The sequence below is a fragment of the Falco cherrug genome, chromosome 1, assembly GCF_023634085.1.
Source record: "Falco cherrug isolate bFalChe1 chromosome 1, bFalChe1.pri, whole genome shotgun sequence".
In the NCBI taxonomy this organism is placed as follows: domain Eukaryota; kingdom Metazoa; phylum Chordata; class Aves; order Falconiformes; family Falconidae; genus Falco; species Falco cherrug.
The window spans coordinates 24,703,541-24,727,201 of record NC_073697.1 but is presented as its reverse complement, the minus strand read 5'-3'; the positions used below and the strand labels follow the sequence as shown (position 1 = coordinate 24,727,201).

At 46.7% G+C, this 23,661-nt stretch overlaps 2 protein-coding genes and 1 long non-coding RNA gene across 11 annotated transcripts in view; 1 reads left to right on the top strand and 2 right to left on the bottom strand.

Moving 5' to 3' along the window:
* Positions 1-574: 574 nt before the first annotated feature.
* Positions 575-4,628, bottom strand: LOC114014799 (uncharacterized). Its single transcript, XR_003558430.2, has 2 exons — positions 2,862-4,628; positions 575-1,807 (listed from the first exon to the last, which is right to left on the bottom strand). It is a non-coding gene; the product is annotated as an uncharacterized LOC114014799 (long non-coding RNA).
* A 133-nt stretch (positions 4,629-4,761) lies between these two features.
* GRSF1 (G-rich RNA sequence binding factor 1) lies at positions 4,762-14,166 on the top strand. Its single transcript, XM_055700533.1, has 10 exons — positions 4,762-4,953; positions 5,225-5,369; positions 6,254-6,409; positions 6,767-6,907; positions 8,398-8,527; positions 11,106-11,263; positions 11,413-11,537; positions 12,220-12,355; positions 12,575-12,658; positions 14,026-14,166. Exons 1-9 carry the CDS (start codon positions 4,777-4,779, stop codon positions 12,631-12,633), a joined length of 1,227 nt encoding a protein of 408 aa, XP_055556508.1. The 5' UTR covers positions 4,762-4,776; the 3' UTR covers positions 12,634-12,658; positions 14,026-14,166.
* Positions 14,167-14,425: 259 nt separating this feature from the next.
* The window catches only part of RUFY3 (RUN and FYVE domain containing 3), a 57,870-nt gene continuing 48,634 nt past the window's right edge, over positions 14,426-23,661 (bottom strand). For 6 of the 9 annotated variants that reach the window (XM_055700480.1, XM_055700490.1, XM_027799745.2 and 3 more), the window contains 5 exons: positions 22,516-22,618; positions 20,612-20,691; positions 19,282-19,309; positions 18,264-18,338; positions 14,426-16,955 (listed from right to left, as the gene is read on the bottom strand). In XM_055700480.1, coding sequence (XP_055556455.1) covers positions 16,812-16,955; positions 18,264-18,338; positions 19,282-19,309; positions 20,612-20,691; positions 22,516-22,618 — 430 coding nt within the window. In that variant the 3' untranslated portion in view covers positions 14,426-16,811. Of the gene's footprint in view, positions 16,956-18,263; positions 18,339-19,281; positions 19,310-20,611; positions 20,692-22,513; positions 22,619-23,661 lie in introns of those variants that run through there. The other 3 variants (XR_008730592.1, XR_008730595.1, XM_055700503.1) reach the window with 3 other exon arrangements.

Below are 23,661 nucleotides of genomic sequence, written 5' to 3'. Positions count from 1 at the left end.
AAATGGCTTCTAATATTTCAACACAAATGTTTGATTTGTGAGCAGTTTTTAACTTGGCTGTTTCAGGTGAGCAGTCAGCTAAGGACAGACACACACACCTCAGAAGTGAAGATACAGGCAGCTGCAAACTACTGAGGGGGAAAAAAATAGAGTTTTCTTACAAACCCTTGGCAGATCCTTCACCTGACCTCTGCCCTGAACCGCCTCACCTTACACAAGTGTTGTTAAAAATGGCACGTCCTCCCATTTGTGGAATTATAATGTACAGCACAGTGGAGTATCATTTCAGCATACGTTTTCAAATAAGCACAAGCGCATCTTTGCCAGCAGCAACAACCCCACAGCATGCACTTCCCTGGCAAGATACTGAGGGTGCACAGTGCATTGCAAAAGATGCCCGGCAGCTCATTCCACACCAGATGACAGCTGCAGGCTCTGGTTTTGGGGTCTGGGGACTGTGCTCTGGGAATCCTTACCTCCCATTCCCAAACAGGAATAAGGCTTTTAATTTCGGGGTTTGTCCCAGTCAGTTTATATGTTCTAGGGGAAACAAAGACAGCAGCAGCCAGAATGCTTCAAACTGAAATATTATATTCATATCAAACAATGACTGCACATTCCACTGTAGACTTAGCCACATCCAACTGCCACCTCTTTATGGCAGAAATTACAATCCCAGGATGTAATTTCACGTGAAAATCTGCCTCCATGTAGCTCAATAAGGAGCCAGCTGGATTTCCAAGAGGGAACAGGACAGGCAGCAGGACCCCCAGAGACTAATTCCCTCCTGCCCAAAGGGATTCTGCGAGCCTGGCAGCCCTACAAAGCTCACAGTACTGCAGGTAGGCCAGAGGAAAACCCATTGACTTCCAGATTCGTTATCAGGCAAATTCAGTACATCGAAACATGCCACAATCCCGCACAGTGTTAAGTTCCTGTACGGCACATAAGGGGTTTCAGCTATAACACCTTATGTGGCAACATTGACAGTTGTCTGCTGCTCTAGTGTTTTTAAATGCTGAAACTGCATTTTCTGCTTTTCTGGCTCTGTCCTTCAGAGCAAGTCAGAATGCTAGGTCAGTGCATTTCTGAGTAAATTAAAATTACACTACCCTTTTTAGGACACTTTTTAAATCAAGTCTTTTACTGGGCAGCAAAGGCGTAATTAAAAAGCATTTCATGACGTTTGCAATTTTTCTTTTGGCTGTATTAGTAAAAGCAGGCACAAAATGGGTCTCTGGGCACTTTTTAACAGATGCTGTCAGGCTAAGCTGGCCACATAAACCAAGCTCAAAAAAAATATTGCTGATCTTTCTGGCAATTCATGTTGGGACAGGAACAACCTCCATTCCCTGTTCCCACCCATACGCTTCCTTCTACCCACAGAGTGTTTTATTTTAGTGGCAAGTTAAAATTAAATGTCTGTTGCTGCAGCAGTCAGTAGGAAATACTTGGCTTGGGTGGCTGTCAGGAGAAATGGTTACGTAATGTGTACATTTTATGTCTCACATTAATATCGGTCTGTGTGGGATGGCTAAGGGTCACATGAAGTGCTCACTTCAGACGCTGCCAATACAAGGGACTGGCAGCATGCTGCAGTCTTACGTAAGAGTCGAACCGCTCAGTTGCTCCAGGAAAGGCACAGTGAATGCTCCCGTGGCCTCACGTCTGTCATTTTGGTTTATCCATTATACTGTGGAGCTTAAAGAATTACTCTGAAAGGGCCCTCAAGCTGACAGAGTGCTTTGGTCCTGAACTGAAGTTTTCAGCTTTGGCAGCACAGCTTGGTAAACACGGAACATTCCAGCTGAAAAGAGTTCAGAAATTAAGATCACAAAACTTAATAGGCATGTTATTGCGAATAGAAAAAAGGAAACAAAATTTTGCCTTGAAATGTAAATAATACAGTAAGTAAATACTAAGCTTTTAAACATTCTCCCCACATTCTAGATTAAACCGATAGCATCCATGAGATTTTTAATTGGATACTTGTTTGTGCATTAAGGTAAGGGATTTGATTTGTGAACAAGGGAAACATTTAAGTATAAATATCATGGTACGTACTTGTAATTACTTGCTACAAAAAAATGCAACACATGAAGAAATTACAGGAACTATGAGGTTATTATGCAGTGGTCCTAAGCGTCACCGTAATTCTGGAGCTGGGATGATACAACTCAGCAGCCCTGTTACCACTGGACTGTAGAAAGCATAATAAATTTGGCCCTCTGTTGCCTTCAGGGCTCCTGTGGAGCTTGGATATGTGTCATTCCTGCTACAATGTTCATACACTTCAGTAATAACGTGTCAGAAATAAATTATTTGTGTAGGACCTGCTCCACAAATCTCAACAGCGTTTACGGTGTGGACAATGTCTGCAGTGAGGTTCATGTAACTTAAATCTCTCCATGTACACTATGCTTTCCTTTCTGTTTTCCAGAGTTGGTGAGCTCGTTCAGGTTAAGGACACAATCTCCTGCTGAATGCTGAGAGAGTTACAAATCAGCGATTGTATGACAGGCTCATCTTTCACAGAAAATGGTAGAAGCCCTACTGCTCGAGTAATTTAAAGCTAAATTAATAATTTTAGAAAATGTCACAACAAAAGGTCAATTTTTCTTGATGACAGATTATACAAAGTGATGTTTCCCAATATAAGATAAGCATGTGTTTTAGTATCAGCTCAGAAGATTTTTCTTTTTCCTCTGGTCAAACTAAAGAATAGCTGGTATTCATTATTCTTAACAATTAACCTGTTTAACGTTAGGTATTGAGAAAGGCATCTTCCAAAGTAAATCTAACTTCTTTGTCAACAGCAGTATGGAGGGACATCTCCAGGGGTTTTTTTTGGTTTTACTTACAGTAACAGATTTCCTCTCATAAGCAGACTTCATTCAACACCAGTTCTGTCGAGTGAATAAATGCAAATTCTGTTGTCCTAGGATGATTTATTTTTTTTCCTCTGACCGTAGGTGCGGAAGCTTTGATCCGTCACGGTTGCTAAGGAAGCTCTGGGATTCCTGGAAAACTTCAGTGCCAACAGATGCCCAACAAAACGGTGCCCTCTAAAGGTAACTCGCACACACTGACAAGCTACAAGACAATCAGTGGGATATTTTTCACTGTACTTAGGTAGCAAATATATTGAAGGAAAAATGAGTGGAAGACGTGCATCTCTTAAAGACACCCTTCCTCACACCCTGCTTGGTTCACAAGAGAGGAACACACATAGCATTCCCTTGGTCCGTAACATTCAGGGATCTGCTTATTCAATTAAACTTCAAGCACAAAAACCAATCCAGATAAAGGTAAGTGTTCAAGATGAATTCCTGTAGTTATCTTAATTTTTTGCTCCTATAAAATTTCCGTGCTTACTTAAAGAAGGTTTTGAAGAGAAACCTGACATGTAGACTATGAAAAACTGGAATGTGAACCACTTCAGCACTGAGGTTAACATTCCTTTGAAAATGTGTGCAATACGTGATTTACCTTGAAAACTGAAAAGAGTTGAGAGTGCTGTTGTCAAGAGACTGTGTTATTATCAAGGCAACAGTCTGTCATGAAAGTTTGTTACAGGGAATAGTTTATAAAAGTAAAAGCCAGCAATGAGAAAACATAAAACAGCTTGTTAACATTTCCAAAATGGTGATAAGGAACACTCAAGGTTTCTGAGAAATTAATGGGTTGGCAGTACTACAAGCTGAAAGACTTTTGTTGAAAATCCCAAGATCCTATCTTGGGTGATAGTTTGCAATGGCTTGAGATTGCAACTCTTACCTGGTGATCCCAAGACTAGAACTACAGGATGCCGGACAGAGGGCGATAATCTTCCCTGTCATGGCTGTCACCATCTTCCCGATGCTGGGGTCCACACGCCCGGACAGCCTGGCTCATCCTTCTACGGAGCAACCACTCAGATACCTGCCTGCCTACCCTGGGTCTGAGCTTCCACAGTCTCCCATGGCCTCCTCCACTGTTGGGTTGGGGGGTTTGGCTTGTCTTTTCTCTTCTTTCTTGTTTTGTTTCATCCTAAAAAGTTTTCTTTTGGGTTCTGCATAACCTGCCTTCCCCATGTGTGCACTTACAAGAAGCTGGTGCTGGCTATTTCCCCCTCATCCCTCTTGGATGCAGCAATGACAGCAGGGCTGTTTTTCCAGATCATGGGAAAGGTGTGTATGTTCCTCCCAGACAGGTTCAGCCAGTATTGCCTCTGATGTATAAGGCTATCAAGCTCAGAACAGAGCAAGGGGGAGAAAATCAGGTCTCTTAGAACAGGGAAGGGGTGCAAAAAGGTTGTCATGCTTAAGTCTGACGTAAAACTTTACTTTGCAAATATACTGAGGGTGCGGTGGGGGTGGGGGGGTATTCCTTCCTGTTTTGTTTGATAAAAAAATGTAAGCCCGTTAGCGGTGACAGAAAGTCTAACGGAGCATAAGCCAGTTAATACCGTGTCGCGACTCATGGCTGTGGGAGCGCGGCAGCTCTAACAGGCGTTTGGCTTCCCCCTGCAGAGGCTGAAGGGCCCCCGCTGGGCCCGGCGGGCCGGCAGTGAGCCCCGCGCCCCCCCTCGCTGCGGGCAGCGCCTCGCCACCCCCCGCGCCCGGGCCCGCGCCCCGCCGAGCCGGCAGGCAGCGGCCGCGGCCCGCACGGAGCGGTGAGTCTGCACGGCGGGGGGCGCGGCGGGGAGCGGGGCGCGCAGGGGGCGCTGCCGCGGCGGGGGCGCCACGCTCCGGCGACGCCTCCTGTGAAGGGAGGCGGAGCCCCCGTCCGTCGCCCATGGCCGCCGCCGCGGCGCGCCGCGGGCTGCCCGCCCTGCTGCTGCTCGGCCGCCGGCCGCCCTGCCCGCGCCTGCCGGCCGCCCGCCGCCCGCTCACCGCCGCCGCCCCCGGGCCGGGGCTGGGCGCGCCGCGGGCTCCCGCCCCGCTCTGCGCCGCCGTCCGCAGCTACAGCCAGGTAGGGGCCTGCGGGGACGCGGCCTAAAATGGCGGCGGCGCGCGGCCGGGGGACGCCGAGGGAACCCCGCTGGCCGGGACCGAGCCGGGGGGCGCCATCGCTGCGCGGCCCCCGCCGCCGCGGGGACAGCCCCCCTCGCCTCGCTGGGCCGGGGTCTGTCAGCGGGGCGGCGGGGCCCTGCCCGCCGTGCGCCAGCCCCGGGACCCTGCCCGCAGTGCTGCGCCTCCGCGTGCTCACGGGGGGGTTTGTCCCTGTTTCTTTTTAATGACAGGTTACAGATTCACCGTCCCGTGAAGGTCACCTCTCCGACGGAGAGCCAGAGTCACCCAAGGAAGATAATGACAGCGTCTATCTCATCAGGGCACAAGGATTCCCTTTCTCCTGCACTGAAGAAGACGTGCTTACCTTTTTTGATAGTATGGGAGTTAATTTTCTGTGTTAACTGTTCGGGGTGGTGTTATTGAACCCAGTAGTGAATGATTAGTTAACAGAACCAAACTTAAAAGATGGTTAACTAGAGAAAGATGAGGTTTATTCACTGTTTCCACATATAAACCGAATGATAACTTCCAGACTGCTGGACAATGACTAGAAACTCATCCTTATGGCTTTTTATATTCAGCTGAACAAGCCTTTCCCTTGTTAGTGAGCATCTCCACAGAAAAGGCAATCCAGTTCATAGTAGCTCATTTAAAGACCATTATGGCTGGCTTTATCTCCAGCCCCCCTCTTTTAAACAAACTGGAGTGGTTCACTAGTTTAAACTTCAGTGTCACTTTCTGATCCTAATTAGTAGGCCTGTGCATACCTTTGCAAGGCTGACCCCTCCATACTGTAATATCACGCTGCATTCTTCCAGAGGTCAGATCCAAGTTTTTGAATGGTTTAATAACCTGCTAAACTAAATTACATCAGTTTGAAGTCCTAGGGGAAAGGAACATAGAGCAGGCAGAGTATAGCTGTAAAGACTGAAAGGCTGTAGTATTTGTTCTTGATTGGAGATAACTCAGAAACAAGTAAGTTTACCAACAATATGACAATATATATTATCCATTTATACAGCTGCGGAAGGTAAGGGATGATCGGTTTCTTGTCTGCAATAAGCATTGTGTGTTAAGCATCATGTATTAGTATGAAGGGTAGAAATAGGAATTTCCAGTCCTTTGTTTCAAGACAGTGTTTTGCAGTGCTGAGGGGGAATCACTCTATGCAGAATATTCAGGTTTCATCTGCATTCAGAGGACTCCCATGTTTGATGTAGTTGCGTATGTTTCTGTATTGTGTGTTCCTTGATTTCTAGGCTGTAGGATTCGAAATGGTGAGAACGGCATACACTTCCTCTTAAACAGGGATGGGAGACGCAGGGGAGATGCCTTAATTGAGCTGGAGTCAAAAGCAGATGTCCAGAGAGCCTTGGAAAAGCACCTGAGGTATATGGGCCCGCGCTATGTGAAAGGTGGGTTTGAAACAGCAGAAGTCCTTTGGAAGAAAACTCAGAAGTGAATAAAACCTGCTTGAATAATAAAGCGGGCTGGTGTGATGGGGGCAGCACAGAGATTCAGGGTGTGGAACAGAGCAGCAAATTAAATTGGCCAACAAGGCACCATAAAGCCAAATTTTCCTAGGCTGGACAGGAAAAGCTAAGTGGCTTACACCATGAGGGGTGTCATTACATGACCATAAGAGTTTGGGGTGGGTGAAGAAATACTATGGGGGGAGGGAGGGAAGGGAGCTGCCATTGAAGAATGCCTGCAGAGTGCCGCCTTCCAAGTACCATGAGGGAAAATAAGTTTTGTGCCTGTGTTCCTTGCAGTCTTTGAAGTACATGATAGTGATGTAGAGGGCTTGCTACAAAGTCTGCGGGATGAGTCACAAGCCATAAATGATGGAGTTGTACTGCTCAGAGGCCTTCCCTTCAGCTCCACTGAGGACGATATTGCAGATTTTTTTGCAGGTAACTCAACCTAGTCTGTGCTCTTCAGTTACGAGAGTTATTTCTCCATATTGATGCTTAGATAGGCTGTTGTCCTTCAAGCAAGAAAAGCAAAAGCACATTGAGCCTTGAACACCTTAAACAGTATAAGGAGTTGCTGTCCCCCTGTAGGCAGAAGTATCTGAGGCTTTCTGAACAAGCCTTTGCCTGCAGTGTTTTCTTGCACCTTTGACTTTCTGCAGGTCTAACCTAGGATCGGTACTTGCAGCACTTTTCTAGGGGGCTAGCAGAAGGAAATAGAGTAGTCTTTCCAAGAAGAAAATGAACTATCCCAGCCAAAACCAGGACAGAGAGAAACCTAGATCCCATTATCTGCAATTGGATTGCTACCAGTGCATGATTTGGTGGAGTTAAGAGAGGCAAAAATGCCTGTACGATAGTTACAGTACAAGTGAATGCAGCATGGGTATTCTCAGCTGTATAATCATGACAGATTACATATGCTACTTAAAAGTATTAAAAGCAGATTTTTTTTGTTTATCACTGGCTTGTTCATGGTTGTGAAAGTTAATTGCGCCAGTTCTCAGCTGAGCAGGTGTTGCACAGTGGGTGTGTGCACACTTACCTCCCATACTCAGTGCTAGAGTAATCGGGTGGTTCCTGCGTGCATTCATTAAGAAAGAAACCACCTAGGTTTTGCAAAATAAATTGATGTTTCCTTAGGTAAAGTTTTATGTTGTAGATGAAACCAAAACCAGTTCTTCCCTGCAACTTCTTCCACACCAGGTAGGCCTGCACACAGAGCCCTGCAGCGCTGAGGCTCATAATAACCACCATTGTGCCAAAAGACAAGGCCACTGATAGCAGATTTTTCAATTGATAACCAGTAGTTCAGTATGTTTGAAGGCATCTAGTAGCAGAATTATCACAATTAAATGACTAGAGCAGCTTGTGGAGTATTTCCATGTTTTCAGGAGCCTGGGGAGACCCTTTGAGAAAGTAACAAGGTGCAAAGAGGCATGCAAAAAAAAAAAATGTAGTAGCCCAGCACAGTGTGCACTTTGTATCATGTCAGATACAGCTATTAACCAGATTACAGGCTCCCCGAGAAGATAGGATACAGCACAAAAGCTGAAGTTCAGTGAATTTGACCTTGGTTTTAAACAGGTGGGAAAAACTACTGTAATAACATGCAAAAATTTCAAGAACATTTGTGCTGTGGATCTCCTTGTTGTCTAGAACATGGATTCACTTATTATTTTTATAGTTACTAGAAGCCTCAAGTCAATTCATTATTGGCAGTTAAGCCTTCTGTTGAAAACTAACTGAAACAAAGCAAATCAATTGAAGTTTAAAACAAAAAAGATTTGTAGGCCAGCATGAGCAGTTGTTTCAGAACTATTTAACTGCCCAGTTGTCAAAAATCAGAAGAGTAAGGAAAAAAGATGTCTCTGAGCTATAGTGCAAGTTCCTGACAACATGAATGCCTTTTTCTCCCCACCCTTCCATAGGTTTGAAGATAACTGACATAGCTTTCATCTACCGGGGAGAAAGAAAATCAGGAGAAGCTTTTGTGCAGTTCGCCACTCCTGAAATGGCAGCTAAAGCCCTGTTACGACACAGGGAATATATGGGAAGTAGGTATGTACTTCACAGGGGCTCAGGAGGTTAGAGGAATGTAGTACAAAGTGTGGTGTGTGACTTACAGCTTGCTTCTGACCAGGTGAATCAGCTGATCTTGGGCTATACCGTACTTGCATTATTATTAAGGAAGCTTCTGCCTTTTTACCCTTAAAACCTAGAACTCAAGACTTCAGATTCAAATTTCAGTGGAAATCATAGCTAAGTCTTTCTCATACTGGGGTCAGACTGTCATGCTGCACCTTAAAACATTTTTTTAGCAGCGCCCTCTGAAATACTGTGTAACCCAGGTGTTAGGTCTTCGGGTGATGCTTTCTTTAGAACCCTGGCAGAACTGGAGAAAAGAAAAGCCTTTTGCAGGCTTCTGTGCGCTGCAGAGATGCCTTCAGCGATCACAACTTGGGGGAATTTGGAGCCTCTCAGAAAAAGTCTCAGTTCTTTTTAAGTAATCCTGAAAGCCAGTGTTATCCTAACAAAAAGGGAGTGATAGCATTTGGGGCAGGGAACACTAGATAGACACTGCCTGCCCAATCACAGGTGCATGGAGATCCTGCACCTCCCACAGACATTGACCCAACCAAGTTTCCCCCATGTTTCTTGGTGCTTTTCTGCAGTTTTGGCAACCCTCACCCTTCCCTTCTGCCCAGGGCCAGGCAGAGTCGGTGTCTCCACTTGGAGATTACCCTGCACACAGCACAGCTGACACTCACTTCTGGCTTGAATCTGTTCCCCACATTGACTGCTGGCCGACACCGTACAATCACCTTTGTCTTTGGCGACCACATCCACCTGGGCTGTCCTCTTCCCTCAGGAATCCATGTTGCTAAATTTTCTTCTAGAGCACAGAGCCCTGTGCCACTCTCACAAGAGCCTCTCTTTTCTCAAGCAGAAACTTTCTCCCCAGAATCACAGAATCATTTAGGTTGGAGAAGACCTTTAGGGTGATAAGAGTCCAGTCATTAACATAAATGCTGCCAAGTCCACCACTAAACCATACCCCTAAGCATCACATCTTCTAAAAACCTCAGAGCTACAGTCAGGGAAAAAATAAAACAAACTATTGATTTTACCCTGTTGAGCTTTTTCATTTTTCCTTAATAATCCACCAAGGTCTCTTCCAGAAATCTGATAACAAAAGACTTCTCCAGACCTCATCAGTTCTCCCATACATACTTCATTTTTTTGTTGTTCTTTTTTTCCTGTTCCTGGTCTGCAGTTCCTTGGGCTTGTTGTTCCCCCCTTCCCGGCCAATATTAAAAGAAAACAGCAGCTCTGTAGGTGTGCCCAATAATTGAATTAACTAGCATACTTCCCTGCCCTCCAGTAGAGATTAATTCTCAGCCTGCCATTAATTTTTCCTTTCTCATGATGCAACAACAGCTGATCTGACTCACCTGCCCAAGTTTATACACCTGGTTCTGTGTGATTAGCCAAGAAATGGAGTGGTTTCCAAAACTGCTGTCACCTTGCTCTCATGCACTCTTCCTGGGCTGTCAGTTTTTCCACAAATGGCCTTAAGCTGTGCACAGTACTGAGCTGGGGCTCACGGGGGCTGAGCTGTAAGCTCTCAGCCTGTTCGTGGCGTTACTTTCCTTACTCTGGCTGCTCTCTTCAGGAAGGGAGGAAAGCCTCCTCACTTGGATGCCCATATTCTCTTCATCCCGTTACTCCTTCAGTGCTGTGGAAATGGCCTGATTTAACATTGCTAGTTAAATTTGTGCGAGGCCCGGCTGGTACTGCTGCGAGCTCTGAAAGATGAGCACAGACAGCTCTGAGTTAAGGTGCTCTGGGGCAGGTAGCAAGAAACAAGGCAGCATAATTTTATGCTTTGACTAAACCTGTAAATAAGGGTTTGTGGTAGTTTTTTTCTTTCTGTGCTGTAAATGGGATCTTGCTAGAGCCCCTTAATGTTGCATTAAATATCGGTGTATTATGCCCTTGACTTTCACACATGCCCCTGTTACGTTTTATCCCATCACTTTCATAGCCATACATAAAATCTTACAGCTGCACCGAAGTATTTAATATGTCCCTGTGCATCTTCTAGGTCTGGCTGTTTCAGTAATCTGTTTTGGGCTTGGGTGTGTGGTTTTTGGTTAGTTTTTTTAAATTTGGGGTTTGTAGAAATTGGAAAGTGCAAGCTGCAGATGTGCAGTGAGGGGAAAACAGCCTTACATACAGCGCTGCTCCAAAGGAGAGGAATCATTTGTTAGGGGAAGGACACCTGTATTTCTGTGACAAACCAGAATTTTGGCTTGTGGGTGATTGGTATTATTTCTGCAAGAACTTTGTATAAGGCTGTAAACTAAAGATGTTGTCCAGAGCAGACTGGTAATCTGTCTCCCAGTATGTGGGTTTGTCAGTGCAAGTTGAAAATGCCTTCCGTAAGCATAAGCATGCAGTTAAATGAATTCATTCTTCAGAACCATGGCTTGCTGAACCATGGCTCTCACACCCCACCCACCCAGTACCTGAGCAGACCAGAGACAGGAGAATGTCCTCAAGGTACCGTCTCAAACCCTTGAGTTCTTTGTGGAGGTGCAAGATGTGCCATGTAATCTTTTCCTTTGAATTCTAGATACATAGAAGTGTATGTCAGTAGAAAGCATCAAATGCAGAGGCATGTGCCTTACGACAGGCAGACGGTGACCTACCCCAGAGTAAAAGAACATGAGTCCGTTTCTGAAGAAAGAGGATTGAGCGACATGGGAAGATCTGATGCTGAAAAAGAAAATAGTGAGTCCCTCCCTGTCAGGCATGTTCTTTAAGGCCCCTTCATTTTACCCTGATTGTCTGCTGTGAGCATGACCCCGCGTGTCTACGGCTTTCACATGGGGGAGGTGATAATTGCAAGCATTAATGATGTTTTTTCCTGTATTCCACAGAAATGTGCAGGGAAGGAACGGAAAGCTCTGGGCATGTTGCAGAAGCTGGGAATATCTCATCACCGCTGCACTTTGTCCACATGAGGGGCTTTCCTACCCAAGCTAGTGCCCAGGACATAGTGAACGTGAGTAACAGTAAAACCGTGAATGAAATCTGGCTGTCATTACCAATTCAAACCCTTGGTTAATTGTTACAGATTAAGTGACTTCCAATGTTTAATTTATCTGTGTCTGTGCTAGTCCTTGGTGCTTGAGAAACTTGAGCTTGCTGTGGGCTACAGGCTGCCCTGGGTAGCTGTGGCCTCCTGGGCACAGCAGTGATATAGTTGCTGCTGTAAATAAGAATCAGTTAAAGCTTGCTGGGCTGTCTTAGTATCTGTTGCTTCAAATCGTGCAGCCATTTATAAGCCTGGCTAGATTTCACAGCTGAATGTACAAAAAAGTGTTTCAGAATCTTTTAAATAAAATTTTACTTCATTTTAATAGCATAGAGCATCACAGAACAAATGTACCTGCATTTAATGACTTTGATATGTACAGAACACATGTACTGTGTGAGGATTTCTGTTCCTGTCAGGAATTACCAGGGGCTTACACAGGGTGGGAGGCTGCGCACAGTGGGACAGGTGACTTGGGTGGGCCTCACTTCACCCAGGCAGAGAAGGGGGACCTTCTGCTACTCAAGAGCTCTGACTCCCCCATAGCTGGACAGGCTTTATGAGTAAAAACAAGTTTCTTGGTTAATAGGGTGTGTTACTGTCATGTTGGTTGTTTCTTGCCAAACTTTCTTGTTTTCCTCCTTTTCAGTTCTTTGCTCCACTGAAGCCCACGAGGATCATGGTTGAATACAACTCCAGTGGAGATGCCACAGGAAAAGCAGATGTGCATTTTGAGAGCCATGAGGATGCAGCTGCTGCCATGGCTAAGGAGGGGTCACAGCTGCGTAAGTAAAACCGCAGATCCTCAGGTGCTTTGGCACAGCATGTCAAGCTACTGTTAACGCTCTGTGCGAAAGGATCACATTAAACATAGATTTCCAAATTACCCTATAAGGTGACATTGGCTTTGCAAAAAAGAAAAAGAAAATAAAAAGAAGAAAAAAAGAAAATGGAACACATACAGATCACTAAACATAGACTACCTCTCTCAAATTGTTCCCCAGAGTGCAGTGCCATTGAATTATTCCTGAATAAACATCCAGAGGCAAAGGAAGACTGCTAGTGACAGTGGCACGAGCTCAGATTTGGTAAGTGCATCTTTATTACTTTGTTGATCTTGTTCCTATTTTAGTAGCGTGTGCCTCAGGCTTACTATGTCTGACACTTTGGATTTCAGCGACCTTAAAGGCTAAAATTAAGAGTGGCTGAAGGGGATCATCACAGCTAACCTGAGGTCAGGCATCGAGCCTGGACCCTCCAGCCTGCAAATCCAGATTCCACAGGGTAGCAAGGCCTGTGGTGATGGGGCAGCGGCTCCATGCCGAGGTTACAGCCCCAGCTGGCAGAGGTTCTGCTGTGCTCCGATGCTGCCCAGCTACGCTGTAGCTTGCTCTTTCACAGCTGAGGCCTGCTGCAGTGTGCGTGACAGCTTTCTTTTTTGCTTTCCTTTCTTCCTTTAAAACTCTGCTAAGTGTGATTGATTAAAGGTCTGATGAGGTTGTATTCCCTGGCACAGAAGAGGAAATGTGGCTAAGCATTTCCCAGAGCTGTGGATTAACAGCAATTGGTCTTTAGGCTGGGGGCAGGGGGAATGTTACTTACAGTTACAGGCAATGGAGTTTGACAAGTAACATTGTTGGAGTTGTTTCTCCCTTTTTTAATTCATCCCCTTTCAGAAGTGGCCCGGTAGGGTACCTAAGCACAGTAGGCAGCCTGTTTTCAATGCAAACATTGGAAACCATGTTTTTCATGGCGCTAACCTTGGGGTGGGGGGGCAGCTGTCCTATAGTGGGACAGTTTTTTCTTTTTTTGTTGCACAGAAACTGTCTTCTCTCTCCTGGCAGTTTACAAGAGAAAAACGTGGGTGTAGGCAGGAGGGAGGTGGCCCTGCTGCAGAGGCGGGCACAGTGTGGCAGGGCTGGTGTTGCTGCTGAAACAGCATCTGAAAACACCAGCCAGCCCTCCCTGCTGCAGGATGGTTTCCCAGGTCTGCACTGTGGGGCAGAATGTTTGTACCTGGAAGACATTTCCTGTGACCTTTACAGAAGGCCCAGACCAACTTGTTATACTTCCATGAATTCCCTTGGGAGTGTTGCGGGGTGATGGTTGCCGCTCCCGCAGGGGCCTGGTCCCCACAGGTGCCGCAGGGAGGACAGGCACCCCCAGTGCCCCACAGCCCACCCAGCCTCCCTGCCGCCTCGTGCGGGGATGGCCACCCACAGTCACTGGCCCCGGTGGAATTAACCACCCCCCACGCCGTGCACACATCCTGCAGCCCCCCACGAAAACATCTTGTAGCTGTTTGTATCATCTTACCTTTTTTTCTGAGGTCTTTTAGTATGGCCAAATTCTGCTGTTTTATTATGGGAGACAATAATTTGGAATAAAATGCAGGGAAGAAAGGAAAGCAGTAGGCTGCAGCGAGGTAGTCATTTGTCTTTTTCCTCTTTTCTAGGCCAAAGCGAACACATTCCGTGGGTACAAGCGTAAAGATCAAGTACAACTGCCGCTGCTCAGTAACAAGGATAACCTGTATAAAACCTAGTTCAGTGTTGTGTAAAAGCATGTAATAAATTGCATTGACATACTGTGGAAAGGTTGTTGCAAAAGTAGAAGCAGCGGTAAAGGAGGAATGGCAGACGCTGCAGGAGGGAGCAGTTCTAGCCTCCAGCTGCATAACTATGTACAGATCATTAATTAAAAAAACAGTCTTTGCAATTAACAAAACTAGAGTGATTTAAGGTCGTCATATGCAGAAGTCAGCAGAGGGGCTGTGTAGTGTAGCCAACAGCTCATCACTCCTGCCGCGCTTCTCTCCATCAGGGATGAACAGACCACTCGGGATAGACATGGGATACAGATGTTCAAGTTTTTATTATTGTGTGGAACAAAATTAACAGCAGAAAAACAGCCCTCCACTCCCCCTAGTCCAAACATTCAGGTGTCAGCCTACGCTCCAGCATTACGAGTGGTACCTGAACAAATGTGCCTTGAACATTGCAGTATTACAAGCGTAAAACATCCAGTACTTGGAGGCAGAGCTATTTGCTGGAGTCTGAGATGCCAGGAAAGAGGCGAGCACCGACACAGCTGGCAGCGAGCGCAGTCTCACTCTGACCTTGCCAGATGCCACTGTAGTCGCCAGACCTGTATTCTGAAGGGTTTTCTGCCAGTTCCCTGCTCATTTGTGACAATCTCACATGATTTCAGAGGAGCTGCTGAGAGCCGTCCTGCTCTGCACACCAGCAACAGTCCCAGCCCTCACTCGGAGCAAGCAGAGCAGCAGCTGTTCCTGCTGGGACAGCTGGAAGCTGGATACAGGTCACAAGCTGTCGCTTCAGAGCTGCAAAATGCTGGGTGTGCCAGTGTTAAAATCCTTTCCAGTAAGGGCCCAGTTTCCAGTTTACTCCTCTAACATGGAAGTTGCTTGGGTCTCACTTGCTCCTTGGCGCATGAGTCACGCTGGGCTTGGATGGAGGAACCTGAAATCCCGTAGCTGTGTACAGTACGTACACAAAAAGATTTCCACTAAATTCTGTGTCTTCTCTGTTCATCTCTGGTGTCTCACCCCGTCAAAGCAGTGTGCCCACACTTGAATTCTAGGCTTGTACTTCAACACTGTTTACAGCCACTAATCTACTTTAAGGGATAGCAGCAAGGAAATGTCACTACCACAAGGGGGAAAAAACCCAACAAACAAACCACAGAAAAACTACTTAAAGTTGCTCCCCCTGCGAAGTGCTCTGGCTCTGAAGGGTACCAAGGGGGGTTGGAGAACTTGGGTGGCTGAACACACCAATGCCTACAGGGAACTAGAAAAATAATTCCTGGTACAAACTAGCACCAACCACGTAAATAAGCTCAGCTCTGACACGCTTTTTAATGCGGTTCCAGACAGTCTAACGAACAGAAAATCCCCTCCGGGGCATGAAACCACTAACCCCTAATCAAATCTGTACAAAACCAAATGCATTTGTCACATGTAAATACATCTGTTTTCTATGGGCTACAGAACATTCTGTGGTCTTCAAGACTGAAGTAGGCTTCCAGTATAAGACGGACCAAACACAACTTTGACATGCTAGGTGCTTCGTGAGGAACCACCACCGCTTTTTGGAGCGACATAAAATTCCTTGAGGTAATAGCAACAAAGAATGATGTAGCACAAAGTCCGAAACCTCTTTAAACTGTGTTTCAAATTAGAATTTCTACCAGGTGAGAAACACTCCGATTTCATCTCCCCTTCATTCTGAGCTAATAAAAGTGAAACACCTGTTTTATGACTTTTTCACATGCACACGGGGGAAGAGGCAGATCAAAGTGGCTCTAAACCTTTGGTGTCATGATGACAACTGGGTATCTAAATACTTGGGGATCCAATCCTTCCAGGTGCCGCACCAAGAGCAGAAGGTACAGCTGCACCCTCAGCTCTGGCCACCCTTGTGTAATCATGAAGTCACAGTGAGGGTCTCCGAGAGGAAGGTCAGAGATGCCATAAGGCACTTCCGTGCCAGATCAGTGCAGGTCCTAGTTCTCGCATCATGCACACCTCAAAAACACCTACACCCCCCACCCCCTAAAATACAGAAGGAGAACTTTCACAGCTTTGTATGATTTTTCCATACTGATTTGCATGGCAAGCCCTTGGCCAGAGGGCTGTGCCAAAGAAATGAAGCTAGAAAGTGTTTATGGGCATCTTACCTGGCCTCCTTACCCCTGGCACTGATGGAGCACAGTTGAGCCAGATTGTCAAAGGCAACGGGAAAGGCGAAATTCCAAGTGCAGCCAGACATGAGGATCAAACCCGCTCCTCTTCTGCGTTCAGTGAGCCTTGGCTTAGCAGCAGCACTTCCACAGCACACGCCTGAACACGAGCATTGCCCAACTCGCAGGCACAGACACAGGTGCACACACACACACACACACAGAGCTCTCTTTTGGGGGGCAGGGGCTCTCTGCTCTCGCTGCGCCCTGAGGCTGCTCGGGCGCACCCTGGGGCTGCTCCACATGACATTCCCCAGGCGGTTCTCCCCAGCACTGGCTGAGGTCTGGGAGCAGGCAGGTTGCTGGACAGGGAAGGCTCAGGCTGTTGTTTAGTCACAAGAGACTGTGAACGCCACGAAGCTGCTTCCCCTCCGCCCTCCAAAGAATGCAGGTGAGCGTCGCGTCTTCACATTCCCCCTGAACAACCCCAGAAACCAACGTCATCGTGTTTTGTCACGTCTCTCTGCAGCCTGTCCCCTACAAGGGACTGCTGGAATACTGCTGGATGAGCCGCTTGTGACAGGGATTGCAGACGCGCTCGGGGTTAATGCTAGACGGCAGGGGCAGCTCATTCACTGAACAGGCTTCACAGAAGGTGCCACCGCAGTTCTTGCAGATATTCTGTAATGCAGAAAGAGGACAGAGATGTTCAAGACACAAGCAACACGCAGAAACTTAACGTTTTCTCTCGCTAACATCCTGTGTTTTCTCTCATTAACATTCAGTCAACCCAAATCCTCTGCTGAGCTAGAGAGAAACATGCCAAAACTCCACCCTGTCCCCTCCGAAGCCCCTGCGTTCGCTCCTGTGCTCAGGACCAGTTTGCAGCAAAGCTCCTTAGGCCCAATCAGAGTAGGTGAAGGCTCATGGTAAAGCAGGTCAGAGTTACCAACAGCAAACCATTCAAGTTTTAATTGATGAGGTCTACTAGAGCACTTAGTCACAAGAGGTGCTGTATATTTTACAGTCATATAAATACACCAGAATAAATCTTGTCTGATACGCGTATTTACATTTGCACGTGCATTTGGAAATGTGTCGAAGTCTGACATCAAGCTGTTAGCGTTTGCTTTGAACTCAATGCGTTTTCTCAAGATAAACACAAGGGAATAGGAAAGATTAAAAATCCTACAGTTCCCACGTGTGTAACAGGAGAGGTTCATGGTGTGACTGGGGGGGTGGGGGAGCAATCAGGGGCCCCCCCTCACTGACTGCTCTAAGCATCACGGCACTGCAGCGCCAGGGAGGAGAGGGCTGGCTTCCGACCACATCAAGGAACGCCGTCTGCGCAGGTGCTGCAGAGCAGGCTGGCCTGGGAGCAGCTCTTCACCCTGGCAAAAACCACGAGGCCAGAGCTGCGTCCGTGCCAGGCAGAACTGCAAACACAATCCAGCGCTGCCTTCCAGCGCCACCCCCCAAACTACTTGCAGCAGTGTGACCAGGACACGGGCTGCACTGACAGCAGCTCTGTCAGCACCCTGGCTTGCCTCCTTGCAAACTGCTCCTCAGCGCCGGTGGAGGAGAGCACCTGGATAAAGGCAGCACTCCCGCTGAGCACCCTTGCTGATAACTCTTGTAATCCCTCTAGATTCAGACTGTAAAGCAGTGAGGAAAGCCAGAAGGGCTTAGCCACAAAAAAAATAAAAGAAAAAGGTAAGGTGGCTCAAGTGGAGAAACAACAAACACTAACACCTCCTAGTCTCACTTCTGATCGACTCCAGAAAAAAACCCACTTAGCTAAAAAGGGAAGAAGCCACTAAGGGGAAGGAAAACCAAACTGCTGAACACAGAGGAGAGCGGGGGACCCCTTGAGTGACCACTGTCATTGTCCCAAGTCACCCATAGGAAATCTGTGCTATTTGAAAATGAAAATCAGAGGAAACGCACATTCATCAGATGACAGATGGCAATACAAGTCCTCAGAGTTACCTTTTTTTTGCTCCGGCTGCTTTCTTCCTGGCAGAGCTGGCAGATCTCGGCATTTTCAGGTCCTGACAGCTGTTCCTAAACCCCAAGTAAAAACCAAGGCGTTCTGCTTTACACAGCACCTCCATTAGAGCTCTGCAGCTAATCCGCATTCTTACAAAAGGGCGAAAGATTTCATGTCCTTGTGTTTTTAAACCCCTCTCTATTCACAGCACACCCCGCAGCCACGCAGAACCACCGTGCACTTGCAGGATGATCTGCAGTTGTTGCACTGGCTACGGTGCAGGGCAGACAGGGAAGCACGGCACGGCTGCCTGAACGAAGGACCACGCAGCTCAATTTTCAGGCTGAGATCAAGGCTGCCGTCCCAGCAACAACGCGGGAACTAAACATCTTTTTCACTGTGAAGAAGAGCTGGCGGATGCAGAAATTCTCAGCAGACAGCGCACAAAGCAAGTGTTGCAGCATCCCCTTCACAGCCAGGGGTCTGTCCCGGCTTTGCCAGGCACTCAAGGGAGAAAGGCTGGATTTGGGTCAATTTGAGATACATGAAAACACCAAAGCAACGGACCAAAACACCCCCCTCCCTCCAGCCTACAGAGCAACTGGCAAAAGTGCAGCCCAGACCAAGGAGGTTAAACACCGCCGTTTTCACAGACAGCAAATTACATCATGCTTTCATTGTTCTTTCCAGACCACCAACCCAGGAAAAGCACAGGGCAAAGCAACAGTAAAAGGGGATAATATTAGTTTAAAAACCCAACACGGTTGTGCTGAAGAGGCAAAATGAACTCACGGAGGTGCAGCGCTGCCAACGAAAAGCCTTTCTAATCAGATAAGCAGCGGTTTCCCCATTAGGGAATGATTGCAGCTACTGATTCTACAGCCAAATCCTCACCAAGGCAAAACCCGAAGGACAAACATCAGGATATGTGGGCAGGGAATATGCTGCAGCAACCCAGGAGCTCCCTCCATACCCCCTGCCCTTCAGTATTTCAACGCAAAAGAAAGAATCACTCACCTGCTCCTCCTGCGTGCTGCTCAGTAACCTACAAGAGAAGGACACCGTCACTTGGAGCTGGTGCTTCAGTCACCACATCATTTAAGAAAAAGATCTGGACTATCAAAAAATTCCTTCATCCTGTTTTTAAAACCCTACCCAGACAGATTTTTGGGCTTGCCTCTTCAAAACCACGCTCCAAGCCTGCCTGCACAAGAGGCGAGGCGTGCAGAGGCTCTGTCAAGCAGCGAAGCCAACAGGCACCGTGTGACTGGTGCTGCAGACGTACAGCGCTCCTGGCCCAGGGGAACAGGAGAAAAACTTGCAAGATGCCTTCAGAAGAGCAGAGGAAAGGGAGCATGAACATTGAAAAGGCTGCTTAGATGGTACAAATGCAGTTTAAAACTGGCTTTGAACTTATTACTGCAGAACAGCTGATCCCCTACAACTGATCCCGCAAACAGGCCGCAGTAACACATTTTGAGGCTTTCCAGATAAATCAGCAGCCTGACGCTCATATTGCTTAAACACTCAAGGTGAAAGGGGGTAAAAAGGCCTGGAAGTTTTTTAATATCTGATAAAACAGATTTGAATTGAGTCTATGCTATTTTTAAGGCAATACTTTTCTGATTAACTTGGCATTCAGTGCACTGTGTCAGAGCATGGTGTTTTTTCATTGACGTTCAGAATACTTCAAATGGTCTCCAACCAAAGTCCTCATTACAGAGCTGTTTCCCGTGACATTTTAAAGCACCTTTTCACATGTAAAACCAGATCTGAAACTTAGCTTCCAAATACTAAACAACCCTGCAACAAGAATCCTCCTCTGTAATATTCAGCTTAGAAACATGCTCCCTGAACTACATTTTTATACAACCATCTTCCTGAAAGTTTTCTTTCCCCAGCAGCTTCTGTTCTTGCCTAGAAGCCATTGTTCATCAGCTACAAATGCCATGGATCCACCAACCCTTCTCCTTTCCCTCACCAACAAAGGTATCTTCTTCAGACACGAGTACCAAAGGTCCAGATCTCTGCAGCATTTGGTTTACGAAGGTTCATTACGTGAGAAAAATCAGTGAACAGCAGATTTATACAGAAATAAATTCAAAGGGAAATGGGAGAGAGACAGAGCTTTTCAGATCCAGAGACGCTGGTGACAGGCAGTGGAACCTCCTTCTTCGAGACACACGAAAAAGCAGCAGGGAGACCTCAATCAAGGGCAGGAGGTTGAAAATCTTTCTTAGAAAGGGAAGTTGTGCTATGGAAACCTCCCAGCAGCAGCAGGTGTTAGACAAGGGAAGCAGGACTTAGAAAAAAAGAAGGCAAAAACATGATTTCTTTTCTTCCGTACTTGTGTGGCAGGACACTGTTCTCCTCTCTTAGTGGCTGTTTCAGTTTAGCATTTTCTTCCTGGATTCTGAGCTTCCCATCCTGTCAAAAGGAAACATTTATCCATCAGCTGACCTACATAAAGCCTCCAGTTTCACCCCTGCCACTGCAAAGGGAGGCTTTATGTGGCTATTTGGTGCATGCTGATCTGCCCCTCCTTGGCACAGCGGTGTATTGGGACATGTGACAGCATACACACACCAATCTGCCCTAGGAACAGCTCTACATGCTTCCCTTTTGCTGCGAACAAAAAATTGACTTCACATTTTAGAGAGGGACTCTTAAATGCGCCCAACGACCTCCCCTTTTACTAAGAGGCTGAAGAAACTTCACAGTCACCACTGTTTTAACAGCAGGGTTTGAAAAGGTAGATGGGCTGAATAGGCTTTTTAAAGACTGATCAGCGAGATAAATCCTCTCAGGCAGGAAAGGAAATCAATCCTCCCCTCCTCCCCAGCCAAGACCTCGGTCACAGCCTGCGCCACGCACGTAACGCAACTGTCAAAACCCAGCCTCCCAACTGCAAGTGGTAAGTGCTGGCAGAATCACCCACGCAAGCACTGCTCTTAAGTTGTGACTACAGCCTCAGTGGATCTCTTCCATTTCTCCAAACCGCCACTGGATCAAGCGTCACCTACAGGTTTTGTGGCAGATGAGAAGTCCATTCTGAAGCCGCTTTTTTTTTTTTTTTTTTTTTGCACATTTTGCCCATGTGCTCCTTGTGGGAGCACCCTACTCGTGGCACAGCGCTCACCTACAGAGTAAAGGAGGATAACCCCACGCAGTAACCTGGTCTCAAAGCCAAGCTAAGCAGCGATGAAAAACAGCTATTCTGCCTTCGAGAGGGCTAACCAGCTTAACGATCAGATTAGCCGGTTTGGGCATTCCCTTTGTTTTTAAAGGCTAACTGCATTGCACTTCCCCAATTCCTTCTACTCTGTTATAGCTCTTCTGCCACAAGCAAACATGACTTTTTGATAAACGACTTATGATGCGTAAATGACTTCACAGATATCATGGGTAATATTGGTTTAAGAAAAAAAAAAAAGAAAAAAAAAAAGAAAAAAAAAAAAGAAGAGAGAAAACTGAATTGTTCAAGCAGCCCTGGGCATCCCAGTGAAGGCAACTCCCAAGCACAGCAGCACATGTCAGAATCGCTGAAACAACCTCTGCTACTTCACAGTTCTCCTACTTGCAAGTTTCGCTCTCCAAAACAACTGTTTTACTGCCAATTCCCAGCAAAAGAGCCTGTTTCACTTTACAGAAAAAGCTGCAGAGCAGGTTTTCACTTTCAAAGGCAAATGTACTGCTAAAAAGGGAGTTTCACTTGGGGGCTATGAGTTTTATTCTCAAGATGAACACCGTGCTTTGCTTTAAAAAACATTGAATTCTCTAATATGCAGCACTAGAACACCACCAAAAGATATTTGTGATGCCCTCAAGAGAGAAATTTCTCTTCAGGTTTTACTACTTACCTCTTTCAGCAGAATTTCCCTTATTATGATGCAGAAAAAAAACCCAAGCAAGCTGGCTTTTCATAAGATGTAACACGTACAGCATCTCTGCTGTATTACACGTGGTTTTATTTAACTAGTGAAGGAAAACTGCAATCACTGTCAAGATTTTGTCAGGTACCCAGCCTGTAAGAGGAAACCAGTGTTCCGGGATGAAGTGCAATGCCTGCAGTATTTTGTGAGGCTCACTCAATAAGCTGCCTATTTAGTGTGTTTAAAAAAGTGTTTCAAAGCTCCTTTGGCTGTGGCATGTTAACAATATAGATTTTATTGCCTAATAAAGCTCAGGAAAAGCAAACAAGCAAAATGAAACTATACTTCAAAGACAAGCCAAGAATAAAAGTCCTATTACCTGTCTTAGCCAATTCTTTGTGCCTTTTTTGTTGTCTTGGCTGCGTTGGTGACTGTGTGACCATCTGTCTCTTTCCCGCTTCAGTTCTAGTTCAAGATGGCTCCTAGAATATCGAGATGGAACTGGGATATAGGCTTTGGTTTTGTAACACATGGCATCGACAGCTAATGAACTATTTAACCCTCTCTTTACACTAAAGCAACTGAACCCCAACTCAAGAGCTGAAAACTGACTCTTGGGACAAAAAGTTGTCTTGCAGTGTGTTAAACCATAATATGGCAGAATGGAAAAGCTACAAGTTCTTCATCTAGTTCTAGCACAATTTTGTGGGAAATAAACCTGTTGGCTATGTCTGAAAGTCCTTAAAAATACTCAGTTATTCATCTGTTACAGAGCTGTTGATCAGCACCCTGCTCAGAAAGGCATTCTTTAACACATCGGCTGTGGGACAGGCTCTGAAACCAAAGCCTAGACCCTTTCCCAAAGCCATCCCCACAGGGTGGATGGCTGTTCCTCCCCGAGAGCTGTGGCAATGCTTCTGACACCTCACCTGAAAGCGGGGCTTGGTCCTCGCGGTGCAAGCGAGGGCTCAGGCTGAGGGCTCCTCACCGGGAGTACTCTGCAGCCTGCTCTGCTACTGATGTTGCTTGAGCCACAGTGTATGAGCAGGTCAGTACGCGGGCTTGAATAGGAGAGGCGAGCCCAGCAGGCTGAACACAGGATGCACACGCTGTTTTACGGCCTGCCATCAACTCCCTGGTCTAGCCTAACCTGCCACGAAGGGATGACGCATGCTCTTTCAAGACCGCTAGGCCGTCGGGCTGCTGATCCGCACCGGTACCGCAGCCCAGGCTTGTGTGTCAGTCCCCTGCAGTGTGTGCTGCGGTACAACCAGCCAGAGGGAACAAAGACACGGCTGAGCGCAGCACATTTGTATTCGGGAGGAAAACTAATCAGCGGGTCAAGGACAGATGAACGAGCACATCTAAGGTCCCTGATGCAGCCTGAAGCAGGCTGACGAGAAGCACGACTCTAAATCTAGCTGAGACTGGCAGAGCCTTTACTCTGGGCCACGAGAAAGCTCAGCGCCTCCACGACTGCTGCCTGCCTCTGCACAACAGCTGTGAAGCTCTTGGAGCACAAGGA